The sequence below is a fragment of the Netta rufina genome (genome assembly GCF_964035555.1).
Source record: "Netta rufina genome assembly, chromosome: 24".
In the NCBI taxonomy this organism is placed as follows: domain Eukaryota; kingdom Metazoa; phylum Chordata; class Aves; order Anseriformes; family Anatidae; genus Netta; species Netta rufina.
The window spans coordinates 1915999-1932818 of record NC_140148.1 but is presented as its reverse complement, the minus strand read 5'-3'; the positions used below and the strand labels follow the sequence as shown (position 1 = coordinate 1932818).

Below are 16820 nucleotides of genomic sequence, written 5' to 3'. Positions count from 1 at the left end.
GGCCGCGCTCCGCAGGCGGCCCGGGGGGGGCTCCGGGGCGGCGGGGCTGGGTGGGGGGCCCGGCAAGAGCTGCCCCGGCCGAGGGGCGGGCGGGGGAGGCCGGGATCGAGCGGGGGTCGCGGGGGGGGCACGGCCGCGGCCGGTGCTGCCCGGCCCCGGGACGGCGGTGGCGGAGCCGTGGCCGGAGCCGTTTCGGCGGCGGCGACGGGGAAAAGTTGGAGGCGTCGAGGAGCGGCCGCGGCACCGGGGCCGGCCCGCGGGGGGCTCCGGGGCGGGGGGCACCGGGGTGGGGAGCACCGGGGAGGGGGCGCGGCGGCCGCCGGGGGAGCGGGGCGGCGGCGGAGGAGGGGGGGGGAAGGAACCGGGGAGGGGAAAGGGCGGAGTGTGTGGGGGGGGGACCCGGGGCGCGGCGCCCCGCCCCGAGGGTGCCCCGGTGCCCCCGGTGCCGGGCAGCCCGGGCGGGGGGCGGCGGGGGGCGGCCCCTCCGCGCATTCGTTTTCACCTCCCCGGGGCCGCTCCCGGGGGCCGGGGAACGGCGGCTCCACCCGCGTCCCCCCCCCCCCCCCCTTTAACCCCCCCTCCATTCCCCCCAACTCCTTCCCCACCGGAGGCCGGCGGCGAGCCCCGGCCGGCGGGGCGGGGGCGGCGGGGCCGGTTCGGCCGCGGTAACGGCGCTCTTTGCCCCCCGCTGCAGCCATCATGTTGACGCGACTTTTCAGCGAGCCCAGCCTCATCCCCGAAGTTCAGAAATTCTCCAGCTGGGCCGAGGAGTGCGAGGAGGATGCCCGCAGCGACAAGGAGGAGCGCAAGGGTAAGGGCTGCGCCCTCCCCGAGGAGCCGCCCGAGGGCTCGCTGGGGGAGAGCAAAGAGGAAGGGGAGCTAGGAGGGGACGAGGAGGAGGAGGAGGAGGAGGAGGAAGGCCTGGAGGAGGCCGAGGGAGACCGGCCCAAGAAGCGCGGCCCCAAGAAGCGCAAGATGACCAAGGCGCGCTTGGAGCGCTCCAAGCTGCGGCGGCAGAAGGCGAACGCCCGCGAGAGGAACCGAATGCACGACCTGAACGCCGCCCTGGACAACCTGCGCAAGGTGGTGCCCTGCTACTCCAAAACCCAGAAGCTGTCCAAAATCGAGACCCTGCGCCTGGCCAAGAACTACATCTGGGCTCTCTCCGAGATCCTGCGCTCGGGCAAGCGGGCCCGACCTGGTGTCCTACGTGCAGACTCTGTGCAAGGGGCTGTCGCAGCCCACCACCAACCTGGTGGCCGGCTGCCTGCAGCTCAACTCCCGCAACTTCTTGACGGAGCAGGGCCAGGAGGGGGGCCGCTACCACGGTCCCAACGCCTCCTTCGCCGTGCACCCCTACCCCTACCCCTGCTCGCGGCTGGCCGCGGCGCAGTGCCCGCCGCCCGCGGGCCCGGCTCGCACGGGCTGAGGACACACAGCTACTGCGCCTCCGCCTACGAGAGCCTCTACGGCAACGCGTCCCCCGACTACAACAGCTCGGAGTACGACGGCGGGCTCAGCCCCCCCCTGTGCATTAACGGCAACTTCTCCCTCAAGCAAGACTCTTCCCCCGACCACGAGAAAAGCTACCACTACTCTATGCACTACTCGGCGCTGCCCGGCTCCCGGCCCGCCGGCCACAACCTGGTCTTCGGCTCGGCGGGATGCGCGGGGGGGTGCACTCCGAGAACATCTTCCCCTACGACATGCACCTCCCGCACGAGCGGGGCCCCATGTACGAGGAGCTCAACGCCTTCTTCCACAACTGACCCCCCCCCACCCCGCCCCGGCCCCGCCGCCGCCCCCCTCCCCGTGCCCGCCCTCCTCCTCCTCCTCCTCCTCCTTCCTTTTCCTCTTCACCCCCCCCCCCCCCCCCTCGCAGCCCCGGCCGGGGGGGCCGCGGCGGCCCCGCGGACCGGCCCCCGGGGCTCCGCCGTGGGCTTTGGTGCAATATGGGGGACCCGGCCCCGGCGGCGGGTCCCCGAGCCCCGTGGGGACAAAGTGCTTTTTTTTGGAGGATTTCTCCTTTTTTTTCTTTTTTTTTTAATTATTATTATTATTTATCCCGCGAGGGGGGAGGGCGCCGAGCGCTGCCCAAGGCCCCCCCCGGCAGCAGCGGAGGCGCGCCCGCAGCCCGGCCGGGGCGCTGGGTCGGGCCGCGTCGTTTGCTTTTTAATTCGTTTTTATTTCTCGCCCCCCCCCGCCCCGCCCCGTAACCGTTTTGGGCCGTTTCTCCCCTCCGCCGCCGTGAGCCCCCCCGAGCATTGGACACCCGCTGCCCGGCCCGTGGGAGCGAGAGGAGAGCGCGCTGCGGCGCGGAGCGAAACTTTCCGAAGCAATAAAGAGGCGAAACGGAGACCCCAATATTTCTATCTATGCAAGCAGGCCCGGCCCGGCGGACGCTCAGAGATGCACTTTGCTTTGGGGGGGCCCGGCCGGCCCCGCTCCCGGCCCCCGGTGCCCGGAGCTCCTCTCGCAGCGCGTGTGTCAGGACGTTTTTTACCTGTTTTAAAAAAAAAAAAAAAAAAAAAAAAAAAACTTGAAACGGAAAAAAAAAAAAAAGGAAAAAAAAAGAAAAATAAGAAAAAAAATATAAAGAAAAAAAATGCAGAGCCGCCCCGGTTTTCCCGAGCTGGCGGAGCCGGGGCCGGGCACGGCAGGGCAGCCCGCAGCTATGCAAGCGGGAGCGGCCGGGGCTGGCGGGGCTCCGGCGGGGCTGGCGGCGCCCCGGCCCCCGCGGCTCCCGGTCCCGAGCCGGCCCTTCGTCTTCGCCCCGGTGTGATGCATTCCTTCGGTCGGGAGACGCCGGAAACCGGAGATAACGCTATTTTTGAACCTGCCCGCACCACCTTAGAGAAACCAGCATTTTTAGAGAGACCAGGGAGGAGGAGGATTTCTGAGAAATGTTTTGAAAACGAAAACAAAACAAACAAAAAAAAGTTTTGCAAAAAAAAAAAAAGAAAAAAAAGAAAAAAGAAAAAAACACAAAAACAAAAAAAGAAAAAACAAAAAAACAGTTGTAGCAAAGGGGACCCGCCTGTCCGACACCAGAAGTGCTTTCGTGTTTCTGTTCCGTTTCATTTCGATTAATAAATATTTATGGCCAACGATATGCAAGAGCCCCCCCGCGCGGGAGCCGCGCCCGCTCCGCGCCCCCCGCTCCCCGCCGCCGCGGACACTGCTTGGCGGCGGGGGCGGCGCGGGGGCTCCGGGCCGGGGTCCCGGCACCACCACTGCATGCATCGGCCCCCCCGGGCCCCCCCCGGCCCGCTGGACGCTTGCAGCCCCGCGGCGGCGGCCCCCGCCAGGACTTCTCGGCCGTGACGAGCCGCGGCCGGTGCGATGCGAGGGCGAACCTGTAATTACCGAGCGTCCTTCGACGGCGATTAATAAATATTCAATGTTGACTCCGCCGCCTTCGCCGCTTTCCTTCCGACCCGCCCGCCCCGGGGCACGGAGAAGGGGATAACGGGGAGCGAGAGGGGGGGCGCGGCGGAACGACCCCCGCCCCGTTCCGGACCCCGGGACCGGCCCCGGGACCGCTCCGCCGCTCCGCCGTGCCCGAGTGCGCGGCCCGCGGTGGGGAGGCGCTGATATAACGCGGCTCTGCCCCACGGGTGTCCCCCCCGGGACCGGGGAGGCGGTGTCCCCCCCCCGCCAATAAAGGCACCGGGAACCGGAGCCGAGGACCCCGCTCGGACCCGGCCCCGCGGCCACCGGCGAGCCGCGGCGGGCAGCCCGGGCGGTGGCACCGCTCCGCTCCCCCGGGGACGGCGGCTCTGAGCTGGCCTTGGTTCGCTGCCCGCGGCTGGCATCGATCCGCGGTGCCGGTGGCCACGGCGCGGTGCCCGGTGGCGGTGGCCAGGCCGGGTCCTTTGTGGCCGCCCCGGTGCCCGGTCGGCTCGAAGGCTCGGCACGGTGCCCGCTGCGCGGTGCCCGGTGCCCGGTGCCTGGTGCCCGGTGCTCGGTGCCCGGTTCCCGGTTCCTGGTACCCGGTGCCCGGTACCCGGTGCCCGATGCCCGGTGCCCGGTGCCCGGTGCCCGGTGCCCGGTGCCCGGTTCCCGGTGCCGGTGCGCGGCGCGGAGCTGTCCGCCGCGGCGGTGCTGAGCGGGCGCCGTGCCCAGCCGCCTGCCCCGGCCAACCGCCGCCGGTCCCTTCCCCGTCCCCGCCACCGGGGCTCATCCCCCGCCGGCCGCGACCCCGGGACGCGGAGCAGGCTCCCGGGCACACGGCGCCGCTCCCCCCGGCCCCGCCGGCTGCAGGCACCGGGCACCGGCACCGGGAGTGCGGGCACGGAGCCCTCGGGTTCCCTCGGGGAAGCCGCTTCGGGGAGAAAACTCGCGTGGGGACAGCGTGCGCCGTGCCCCCGCGGCCCCACGGATTTGGGGGAAAATCCGGCGTTTTCGGGGCAGCGGGCACCGGCCGGCCCCGGCCGGGGTTGGAAGCGGCCCGACGGGAAGCGGCTCCGGCCCTGCCCCGACGAACCGGGCCCGGCCGGGGCAGCGGGACCCTCCCGAGGTGCTCGTGGCCTCCCCGAGCCCCCCCAGAACCCCGCCGACCCCGGCCCCGGCCCTCGCCGGTGCCCGCGGGGGAGCGGAGCCTCTTCCGACGGCCGCCGCCCGGCCCCGGGACGGGAACGGTTTCTCTGCGGGAAAAGGCCCGGGGCGGGGGGCTCGAAGCCGGGGGGGGCTCCGGGCGGCCGGCGACTGTGGCGGGGCCACCAAGGGGGCGAGAAGCCGGTGTTTGGGGCCGGCACCGGCACCGGGGCCCGGAGATGCGGCGGCGAAAGGCGGGAGCCCACCGGAAAGGGGATGGAGGGGCAGGCGGCGGACCCCCAGGGGGGCTGCGGGAGGAAGGGGGGGGACCGGCATCTGCTCGCCCCCGGGGCTCCGGGAAGGGCCCGGTGGGGAAGGGCCCGGTGTGCCCGGGCTGCACGGCGGGGCCGGGCTTTAACGCCTCGTTTTTTTTTTTAATTCCCGTGATTTTGGCTCCCCAGAGCCCGGGCGGCCCCGCCGAGGCGAGGAGCTGCGGGTGCTGCTCGGGCACGGAGCGGCCCCGCAATGCGGCCCCGCCGCCGGGCACGGCTCCGAGGAGAGCTCCGCTGCACGGCTCCGGTGCGCGGCCGAGGTGCGAGGAACCGGTGCCCGGCCCCGGTTCCCCGCCCCGGTGCCCGGCCTGCCCGCGCTCGGTGCTCCGCTCCCGTTCCCAGAGGAGGGAGCCGGGAGGCCGGGAGTTGCCCCCGCACCCCCCATTAGGATTTGGCACAATTTTATGTGACCGCGGGGTCGGGGACATTTGGGGTCGGGAGGTACCGGGGGGGTACCGGGGGCCCGGGGCCACCGCGAGCATCCAACGGGCGCATTTCGGCCGGGCTCAGCCGGGCAGGACGAGACCGGGGGGCGATTTCTGCCCCCCCCCTTTCTCCCCCCAGCCCCTCGGCCCCCCCGGATCGGGCGTTCCCGGCGCCCTCGGTGCCCTGAGCCCGGCCCGGCCCCGCGGAGCGCGGGGGGACCGAGGTGGGGGGGGGGCGCAGAGCGAGCGCCAGCTCCGGGTCGCCGCTGCCACCGGCGAGTGCCAGCCGGGGGGGGGGGGGAGGAGGAGTCATTGCTTCAGTTTAAATTTCATGGCATCTGTTCATTATTATACAGTGCGGATTTTTATATGGACAGCTAAATTAAAGACAGATTTCTGCCAAAATTGCAGATACCATAAAAAACGGATGCTGCCGGCGCTGGGAGCCCGCCGCGCTGCGGAGCCCGGCCCGAAGCCACCACCGGGCCAGCCCGGCCGGGCCGAGACCCCCCCCCCCGGGGCCAGGAGGGGGCTGCGGGGGCCGTGGGGGCCGTGGGGGCTGCGGGGGCTGCGGGGGCTGCGGGGGCTTCGTCTGCTCGGGAGCGGCCACCGGGGCTGGGGCTGCCCGGGGGTGGGGGGGGGCATCGGGGCGGGCCGGGGCTGGCAGCGGGCCCCCGGTGCACCGGGGGGGCTGCCGAGCCGCCCCCTCCCCCAGGCCGGCCTGCCAGGATTCATCGCAGAGGAGTTAAAACAAGGACATCTGTGCCTGGAATCGCTGCGAAGCTCCAAACCTGCCAACGCCTGCTGGCACGGCCCCGCCGAGCACAAATGCCTGGTACTCCGGAATGCTGCGCAGCCCCTGGCAGCCCCCACGGCACAGCCCGGCCCGGCTCGGCTCGGCTCGGTTCGGCCCGGAACCTCTCCCCCCCGTGGGGTGACCCCCGGAGGGCTCCCGGGGTCGCCCCCACTCGCGGTGGTGCCCGTGGGGAGCTCCCCGCGCCCCGTGGGGACGGGCGAGAGAATGGGCGAGGAGGGGACCCCCTGGGACTGGGCAGCAGCCGGGGATGGGAGGGGGGGGCGCCCCTCTGCGGAGCCCTCCCCAAGCCCGGGGGGGGCAGAGGGGGCACAGCCCCGGTGGGGGCAGCGGGGGGAGGTTGGAGCCAGCGGGCGCGGGGCCAGCCCTGGCCGGGAGCGGTGGGGAGCAGGTGGCGCCCACCTGAGCCCCCCCATGGCAGCCGGGCCCTCGCTGCGGGACCCCGCTGCACGGCAGGAGCCTCACACAGCCACGGGGACCCTTCCCTTCCCTTCCCTTCCCTTCCCTTCCCTTCCCTTCCCTTCCCTTCCCTTCCCTTCCCTTCCCTTCCCTTCCCTTCCCTTCCCTTCCCTTCCCTTCCCTTCCCTTCCCTTCCCTTCCCTTCCCTTCCCTTCCCTTCCCTTCCCTTCCCTTCCCTTCCCTTCCCTTCCCTTCCCTTCCCTTCCCTTCCCTTCCTCCCTTCCCTTCCCTTCCCTTCCCTTCCCTTCCCATTTTTCTGGGACCCCCATCCTGGGCTCCAGCCCCATCCCCTTGGCACCTCTGGACACCCAGCTGTGTGTGCCACCCCATCCCCATCCCCGTCCCCATCCCCATCCCCATCCCCTGCACCCTGGGGCCAGGCCTGCCCCTCCCCACCCCGGCTCGCTGCCCTCGCCCCCCCCTCCCCGTGGCAGGCGGTGGCACATCTCATATGGGAAATGTCCATTTTGCTGCTACTTAAAAGCTGATTTACGGCGGCTGCATCGCAGCCCTGCCTTGGCCTGCGTCCCTCCCATAATCTGCCCATTTCTCTTGGCAGCTCCGCCGCGGCCGGGCTCGCCCGAGGTCTACGGCGGGTGGGCAGCAGCGCCCGTGTCCCCCCCCTCCCACCCCCAAGCACCCTCTCGGCTCCGTCCCCTCTCCTCCCGCCGGCTCGGGCAGCCTGTTCCTCATGCTGGTGCTCACAGCTGGATCCCATCTGCTTTGATCGGATCCTGACAGCGAGGAGACAGCAGCTCCGCTTGACGCCTCCGCGCACCCGGCGCGGCGACGGAGGGGCCCCAACACCCCCAAAACACCCACCTGGGCCACGGGGCTTGGGAGGGGGACACAGCACCGGGGATGGCACACGGTGGGGCTCTGCGGCATCACGGCAAAGCCCTGACCCGCTCCCATCCTTGGATTGGGCAGAGAGGGCTTGGAAATAGGGCAGGACAGACGGCCACGGGGCAGGACAGACGGCCACGGTGCCCCGGACGGACCCCGGTGGCTGCGAGGGGCACGGTGGCACCGCCAGGGCTGGGGCAAGGTCCCGCAGCCCCCGCGCCGCTGCCCCGCAGTGAGCAGCCTCCCGGCTGGCCTGGCCCTCCCGCACGCTCCTAATTAAATTTTACCCGACTATAAATCTTTTTGTTAAATGTAATTGAAAAACACACCTTTGGAATCATCAAATTAACCCGGCATCCTCTTTATTAGAGTAATTAAAGCCTTTCTCAAGTTAGCGCCGGGCGGATCGGCTGGATTGTGCCGTAATCCCGGCAAAGCAAACAAGTTCAGAGCAAAACTAATTACATTTAGAACAGCTGTGATAATAATCCTAATTCAACCCCATTTGGTGCCTAAAATCCGGAGATCCAGCAGCGAGGGCAGGAGGAGGGGTGCCCGCGGCCGAGCTCTGCCCTCGGGCTCCCGCCGGGCCCCAAGCCCCTGGCAGTGGGCGCTGTGCGGTGCCAGGACCTCAGCACCCATGGGTGCTCTGTGGGGTCACCTTTCCAAGCCCAGCACTCCCTCTTGTCCGTGGGGCTGAGCAATGATGCCGGGGCACTCTCGAGTCACCCATGGCGAGGTCTGCATCACCTCCATCACCGGGTGGTTTGGGGATGCTTGGGGAGAGGAGCCAGGCGTGGTGCAGGATGAGGCCCCCTCCCCACCTTGGCTCACCCCAAACCTCAACGAGCCCCCACGGCGGCACCTTTGGCGCACCCTCATCCTCACCCACACCTCCCGAATCCCCTCTCCCCACCGCCCGCCCAACCCCGGAGCCCCCCGCGCCTGGCACCGCCGGGGAGGGCGGCGGTGGTGGCGGTGGCGGTGGCGGCGGCGGTGGCAGCCCCGGCGGTGGCACGGTGCCCGGGCCCCCCCCGGCCTCCCCGGGGACGCGGGATCGTGCGGCCGCAGCTGGCGCGCGCAGCCGTAATGGCCACGGCTGGGCTGGCACGGCGGCCCCGCGCCTGCGGGCACGCGGGCAGCAGCAGCTTGTGCGCGGTTTTGTCCTTGACGAGTCCCCGCGCGGCCGCCCCGGCACAAAGCCCCCGCCACCGAGACCCCCCCCCCAAATCATCACACCCGTGGCACCGCGGCTTCACCGGGCTGGGGTCCGGTTGGGGCGCCCCAACCCAATGCCAAGGGAAGACCCCCGCCGGTGGGCATCGGCCTCGTGCCGTTGGCACCCTCCCGGTGGGGGAGGCCGGGGGTCGAGGCTGAGCCCCCCCAGCGGCTGGAGGAGAGGGAGGGAGGGAAGGAGGCCGGCTGCATCCCGGCGGGGACCTCGGGGAGCGTTTGCTACAAATGTATATTGGAGCTTTTTATTAAAGTTGCCAAAAATTTGTGTTAGCTAATGGATTCTTAATTCTGTCTAAAATGAGAGAAGGAAAATTATGCTATTCATCTTGTATTGGTTTGAAATCACATCTGACAACTAATCGATCATACTGTGGGACATTAACTCCTTTGGATTGGGGCCCAAGCCGGCTCTCGCAGGCTCCCTCGCTCGCGCGCTGGATTAATTTAACTACTTTACTGCTGGTATTTTGGCATTACTGCTGGTATTTTGGCACGTGGCTCCGAGGGCTGGTTCCTCTCCGGTTGGTGCTGCTGAATTATTTGCCTTTCTCCGGGTACAGCTGGCACGTCTCGCTGCATTATCCCCCGCCCCGCCGGCTCCGCCACCGCCCCTCCGCGTGCCGCCGGCGCCCTTCACCCGACCTTCACCCCCCAGGTCCCCCCCGCGTCCCCCCATGTCCCTCTGCGGGGTTATTTTTTAGGGGTGAGCAGCGGGGGATGCCCACGGGGACAAAGGGAAGGTTTTGGGGACCACACGATGGGGGTGGCCTCGCTCCTTGGCCCCGCAGGTGAGCCGTGCCTCAGTTTCCCCATGGCTCCGTGGGTCCCCAGGGTAGGTGGGGGGCGGTGGGGGGGGGGGTCCCTTGGGTCCCCCCACCCAGGGAACACGGAGCTGATGTGGAGCAAAGCCCGGCCAAGATGCCCCCTGCCACCGCGCGTCCCCATCCGGCCACCAGCAGCACCCAGCGGGACCCGGAGCACCCTGGGGAGCACTCGGCTTATATAGGGGGGGGTGGGCGGGGCAGAGGGAGGGGCCGGCTCTGATTGGTCAGCAGCACAAGTCCTGACAGCGGATTGGGTGGAGGCACGAGTCCCGCATGGGGATTGGCCAAGAGCTGTCCCCATCCCTGGGGCCAGGAGGGTCCCCGGGGGCACCCAAGGGTGGGGGCGTGCTGCTGGGGACACCCCCGGTGTGCCCATCCCATGGGTGCTGCGGCTCCCGGGGGTCCCGGTGCCCAGGGAGGGGCTGCAGCGGGGCCTGGCCCCCCCAGGGATGGGGGCACGGGGACAGCCCCTGCGCCATGGGGGCTTCTGGTGGCTCCTGCGCATGGGGAGCCGTCCGGCACCGCGTGTCCGTCTGTCCGGCAGGCACCTGTGCCCCCACAGGCACCCACCCGTCCCCTGTCCGTCTGTCTGTCTGTCTGCCCTCCTGTGTGTCCAGCCATCCAGCCATCCACGTGTCTGTCTGTCCATCCAGCCATCCACGCATCCATCCACCCGCCCATCCACCCGCCCATCCACATGTCTGTCTGTCTGTCCACCCATCCACGTGTCTGTCTATCCACCCACCCATCTATCCACATGTCTGTCTGTCCATCTATCCACGTGTCTGTCTGTCTGTCTACTCATCCAAGTGTCTGTCTGTCCATCCGTCCATCCATCCGTGTGTCTGTCTGTCCATCCACCCACCCGGCCATGCATCCATCCGTCCGTCCATCACGTGTCTGTCCCTCTGTCCACCCTCCCACCCACACTCTCATCCATCCGTCTGCACATCCGTCTGCTAATTCATACCTCCGTCCGTCTGTCCATCCATCTACCCCCCCGTCCGTCTGTCCGTCTGTCTGTCCCTCCCCCTGTGCGCCGTGCCACCCCCCCTGCCTGGGGCACGCTGACCGCGGTGTGCGCGGGGTGACCCGGTGCGTGGCCTCGTGCCCTGCCTTGCACGCTCGTGTGCTGGGTGGACGGGGGTGTGCATGCGCCTGTGCACGTGTGCGTGCGCGTGTGAACACGTGTGAACATGTGCGAACACGTGTGTGCACGCGTGTGTGAGCACAGCACGTGCACGTGTGAGCGCACGCTCGCAGGCTCTGCCCTCACCCGGTGCCGCGCACCCCCTGCTGTGGGTGGCACCAGGCGGGGCGGGGCCAAATGGGAGGAGCCTAACAGGGCGTGGCCAATAAGAGGAGGAGCCTAACAGGGCGTGGCCCACATCAAGGCGGAGCCAAACTGGGTGTGACCAAGTGGGCGGAGCCTCCAGCTCAAGCCACGCCCCCTGGCATCGCAGCATCCGACAGGGCCCCGAGCACGCGGCGGGACCCGGCCCCGCGCGGCTCCCGGGGGGCTGCGGTGCCGCCCGCGCCCCCCGCCCGCAACGGGGCCGGGCAGGGCCGGGACCCCCCCCCTCGGTAGGGGCACGGGGCCGGGGCCAGGGCCGAGCCGTCCCCGTGGCGCGGGTGTCGCGGGCTGCGCGTGTGCAGGCGCCTTTTTTTTTTTTTGGATAGCAGTAGAATGCAGTATGCAAATGAGATGGTTATTACCGCAATGTTCGTCAAGCTGAGCTGAGAAGACATTAATAGCCTGATGAATATGCATGTGAATTTGTTAATTAAGTTAATTATTCTGCTGAAAATGCATTCGTCTTCCAAGGACATTTTCCCAATGATTTTTACATGCTTCAGTCATTAGTCATGCTATATTTTATCAGGGAAATGAGTTTGCTTAAGTTGTAAAAAAAAAAAAAAAAAAAAAAAAAAGGGAAAAAAAAAAAAAAAAGAAGAGAGAAAAGAAAGAGAGAGCGAAAGGAAGCCGGGAAGGCAGGAAGGGGAGCAGGAGATGAGAAACAAAGCGCGGGCGGCGGGCGCGGGCCCCAGCCGAGGGGAGCACCGGGGGCGCGGGGCTGCAGGTGGGTGCGGGCGCCCCCGCGCTCCCGGCACTGTCCCCCCCCCTTCTGGTCCCCCCCCAGGTCCCTCTGATGACAAACTTTTTTTTTTTCCGGTGCCAAATTTCCAACACATTAATTAATTGTTGTAGCCAATTAACTGTAGTTGTGCAAATGAGTTTAGCACTAATTACCATGCAGTGCCTGTAATCACATAAAAAACTTGCTGAGAGATGGAGGGAGCGGGAGGGAGGTGGGGGGGGGACCGGGCAGCAGGGGCTGGAGGGGGCAGAGGGGACAAGGCCAGGTCCCCCCCCCCCCACAGGACACGGGGCCGTCTGTCCCCAGCCGTGCCCGACACCCACCTGCTCTGTGCTGTGAGGGGGGGGCGGCAGAAGTGGGAGCCCCCAGTGCCAGGCCCTGGCAGGACGTGGCCGTGGTCCCGCAGCCCGGGGCAGCAGCGGGGTGAGGCCACCCTCACCGTGTCACCACGGTGTCCCCAGGGCTGGCGGGGGCTCGGTGGGAGGGGGTGCAGGGGTCCGGTGGTGCTCACCTGCTCCTGATCCCTGTCCTCAGAGGTGTGGGGGCACCCCCGTGGCTGCTGCCCTGCCACGAGCTGTGCTGAGCTGTGCCGTGCCATGCTGAGCCGTGCCGAGCCATGCCACACCAAGCTGTGCCATGCCAAGCTGCGCCGTGCCACGCCGAGCTGTGCCAAGCTGTGCTGTGCCGTGCCGAGCCGTGCCGTGCCATGCCAAGCTGTGTTGTGCCACTCCAAGCCGTGCCGTGCCATGCTGTGCCGTGCTGAGCCGTGCCATGCTGTGCTGTTCCGTGCCGTGCCACGCTGTGCCATGCGAAGCAACAGCAGAACAAAGGAGGGGGACGCGTGGCACCAAACGGATGCCTGGGCCCAGCCCTGCTCCTTGTCCCCAATAACCCCCCCCCCGGGCAGAGCCCCCCCAGCCACCAGCGCCTGGCACCCCGCGGCCGTGCCCCCTCTCCCCCCCCATCACCTCACTGCCCCCCTGGGCGCTGGTTTCGGCAGTGCCGGGGTCACCAGGCCCGTGCTGAGTCCCCACCGCCGGTGGTGAGGGGCAGCCGGGGATGAGCCCCCCCCCCCGAGCTGGGCTGCAGGCAGCGGGCGGGCAGCAGCCAGGCTGGCACCCGGCCCGGCAGGGGATTATCTGTGCCATGGATACGGGCTCCATGGGGACCGCCTGCCCGCACGGCTGGGGCTCCGGGTGGCACGGCATGGCACGGCACGGCGTGGCACGGCACCGCGTGGCTTTGCGTGGCTTGGCATGATGCTGCATGGCACTGCATGGCTTGGCACGGCTCGGCACGGCACCGCATGGCTCTGTGTGGCTCTGTATGGCTCGGCACAGCCCCGCACGGCACGGCACAGCCCCATCTGGCTCAGCTCCGGCAGCCCCACGCACCGCGTCCCACCACGAGCGGTGTCCCCCAGCGTCCCCAGCACGGCGCCAGCCTCTCCCCACCCACGTCCCCGTCCCCGTCCCCGTGTCCCGTGCCACCGTCCCCACCCGGAAGGCAGAGAGTTAACGCGAGGGGCCCGGCGTGCTATAAATTTTGCATCCGAGTGTGGGGAGCCGGGGCGCGGGGGGAGGCTGGGAAGGAGCCAGTGGGCTGTCTCTAGGTAACAATAAACACTGCGAGCACGGAGCAGCTGTTACACTTACTCTCTCTGCATCACAATGCCGAAATAACGCTAATAAACCCACATGCGCGCGCATCCGCACGCCCCGGGCCGGGGGGGGGAACGGGAGCTGGGATGTGTGGATGGACGGACGGACAGATGGATGGATGGATGGACGGATGGATGGACGGGCACCGGGCACGGGGCTGAGACCCTCGGTGCGGGCAGGGAGCCCCGAAGCCTCCCCGTGAGGCCTAAGAGATGCTGAGGCCACAGAAGCGTGGCCGTGGGGAGGTGCCCGGTGCCCACGCGGGGGCCTCCTGTGCCCACCCGGTGCTGGTGGTGGCCGTGGGGACATCACGGGTGGGAAGTGGCGGCCACCGCGTGTCCCGTCTCTGGGCGCTCGCCCCGGGATCCTGCAACAAAGGCTCTGGCACCGCGTGGCCGGGGACTGGGTGGCACCACGGTGCTCCACGGGATGCCAGCACCAGCCCCACGCCAGGACCATTCCCTTTGCCCCCCCACAGCGTGGACCCCACCCAGGGGGGGGGGTGTGGCTGTGTCAGGACCCCCCCAGCACCATCCTGCCCCCTGCGTGCTGCCGGTGCCTTCGAGGGGCCGGGGCACGGTGCCCACCGCGCGGCACACCTCTGGGGCATGGGGTGTCCGGGGCGGGGGGGGGGACGGGGCTGTGTACCCCCCCAGCTATGTGCAGGAGGGTGAGGGGCCGGGGGGGGCCGTGGCGGTGGCAGCGCTGCAGTTTGCATTCCAGTGCAGGAGGCAGCTGTGCCGCAACCCCGGCGCGGCCCCCCCAGCGGCACTAAATATTAATGCCTGCCCTACATTGCGCGGCGGCACCTGCCGCGGGCGAGCCGGGAGCCCCCCCGGGCCCCCCCGGCCCTCGCTGGCCAGGCAGCTGCCCCGGTCCCCCCAGGGGCTGTGCCAGAAGGTGTGGGGAGGGGGGGGGGGGGCTGCGGCTGGGCCAGCTGTGCCCCCCTGCCCAGGCAGGGAGGAACAAAGCGAGGGCATGGGCATGGGGCAGGTGGGGGCAGCGGGGCACGGAGAGCACGGGGGGGGTCACACAGAGCCCCCCCCCCAGCTCCCAAAAGAAGCAGCAGTGACCCCGCAGCCCCCAGCCCGGCCTGGGGGGCGCAGCGAGGGCAGGGGGGCAGCGGGGTGGTCATGCACTTTGCCAGCTCCAGCTGCTGGCGCTCACCGCTCGCCCCCCCCCAAAAAGCCGCAGCTGAGGCCGTGCCGCTCATCACACGTGTGCCAGGCTGGGGGCCGTGCCCCCTCCTTTCCACCCCCCCCCCCCCGGCCCTGGGCACCAGCCAAAAGTCCAGAGCCGAAAAGTGGCGGGTGATTGATGGCAGCGTTTGCCGGGTAAGCGCACCCCGCGGTCCAATCCTCCTACCTTCCCCAATTCCTCCCCTGTCCCTATTCAGAGATCATGTTGTCTCATGTTGGTCCCAGAGGCACCATTAATTAAAAATACATCCAATTAAATGGCAGGTGAAAGCGTGCAGGCGCGGGCCCTCCCCCCCCCCCCCCCCCCCCCCGGCCGCCTGCCTCGGCTCAGCTGTGCGGCTTCGCGGGGAGGGGGGGCACCAAGAGGGGGCCAGGGTGCTGTGCCAGGCGCCTGCGCGGGGCTCGGCCAGCCCCGTCCCCGGTGTCCCCAAAGCCACCGGCTGCGCTTCGGGCCCCGACCCCGTGCAGGCACCTGGGGATGATGTGCGGGGTGGCAGGGACAGGAACGGCCCCAAAAGAGAGGTCCTGGATCGGCAGGGGGACGTGGCGGTGGTGGCACAGCCACGTGGGCCTGGGGTGGCCGTGGGGACACAGGGACAGGGGGACACAGGGACACGGGGACGTGTTGAAGGAACATCTTGGGGCTGCTGCCACTGCCAAGGTCGTGTCCTGCATGGGGGATGCGGGGACACGGGGGTGAGAGGATGTGGGGTGCAGGGATAGGGGATATGGGGATGGAGGCAGGCAGGGATGCAGGAGATGGGGATGAGGGGACGTAGGATATGGGGACGTAGGATAAGGGGATATGGAGATATGGAGAGGCAGGATATAGGAATATGGGCATGTGGGGATGCAGGATATGGGGATGGGGGGATACAGGGATGCAGGGATGCAGGATATGGGGATGTAGGAATATAGGGTTGGGGGGATACAGGCATGCAGGGATGCAGGATACGGGGATGCAGGTGTGTGGGCATATAGGATATGGGAATATGTGGATATTAGGATGTAGGAAATGGGGATGCGTGATATGGGGACGCAGGATATGGGGCTGCAGGGCTTTGGGGCCGGGCAGCGGTGCGGGCCAGGGCCCGGGGTGGGCAGGGGGGGAGGTGGGGGGGGGCCGGCCCGTGCCGGGGAAGCCCCCGGCTGCGCGCTCGGCTCCCGCTAATTGCAGATTTTAATCTCGGGCGCTTTCCGCTCGGGGTGCCGGCAGCAGGCACCAGCTGGGCGCGCCGCCGCTTTAATCAAGCTGCGGGCGGGGGGGCGCGGAGCCGGGCGGCCCTGGGGGGTGGGGGGGGGCGGGGGCTGGGTCCCCCCCCCGACCACCTCCCCCTCGGGCTCAGCCCCCCTCCGGTTCAGCCGCCCTGCGCCCGGCACCGGCGGAGGGGAGGTTTTTTTTGGGGGGGCGGGGACCCAGGGCTCCCGTCCCGGGAGAGGGGGGGTCCCTGCCCTCCCCAAAGTCCCTGGGGGGGGGTCCCCAACCCCGCGGCAGCGCGAGGAGGGAACAGATTTGGGGAGGAAGCGGCGGAGGCGCTGGAGAAGCCGCTTCGGTGCCCGAGCAGCTGCCAGCAAAAAGCGGCGGCCGGGGGGGGTCCGGAGGGGAGGGGGGGGGCGCGGGCAGGAGGCGGTGGCCGTGGGGACAGCGACACCTGGTGACGGCCGCGCGCGGCCCCGCGGGAGCGCGCGTGCACGGGAGGGAGCGCACGGACACGCCCGGAGCGCGGGGGGGGGGGGGGGGCGGGTGCGCGCGGGCGCGTCTGAGCGGGAGCGCGTGTGCAAGGGGCACGCACACGCCCGTGGGTGCACGCGCACGCGGGGGGTGTGCACGGACACGCAGGGGTGTGCGCGCGTGGAGGGCGTGCACACGCAGGGGGCGTGCACACACACAGAGATGCAGGCAGGGCGCAAACGTGCACGTGGGTGCACACGCGTGCAGGGTGCACGCGCACACGCACACTTATTCGGGGTGCTCGTGCACACAGATGCACACGCAGGGTGCACACACACGCACACACACGTGCACACACGCACACACTTGTTCAGGGTGCACAAACACGCAGGGTGCACACACACACACGCACACTTACTCCTGGTGCACACACACACGCACGGATCCACACCCCTGCAGGGTCCCCAGCCACGCACCCACCCACCCCCCTGCACACACACACGCTTGTGCATCCACGCACACGCATGCACTGATGTTCTACACCCCCCCCCGGGACACATCCTGGGGGTGTCAGAGCCCCCTTTACTCCCCGTGTCACCCCCTGTGCCACACTCACCATCGGCACAGCTCCGTGGCACAGCACCCACGCATGGGCTCAGCCAAGAAACGTCAAAAAGGCCACCTGAAAAAAAAAAAAAGAAAAGAAAGAAGAAAAAA

The 16820-nt window shown here is 68.8% G+C and overlaps 1 protein-coding gene across 1 annotated transcript; it reads left to right on the top strand.

Annotated features, from left to right (window-relative positions):
• Positions 1 to 699: 699 nt before the first annotated feature.
• Positions 700 to 1769, top strand: NEUROD2 (neuronal differentiation 2; the record flags this gene model as incomplete). Its single annotated transcript, XM_084301008.1, is given in 4 exon segments — positions 700 to 1191; positions 1193 to 1394; positions 1397 to 1657; positions 1660 to 1769. Coding segments are annotated over 4 exon segments (1065 nt in total).
• Between the last annotated feature and the right edge of the window lie 15051 nt (positions 1770 to 16820).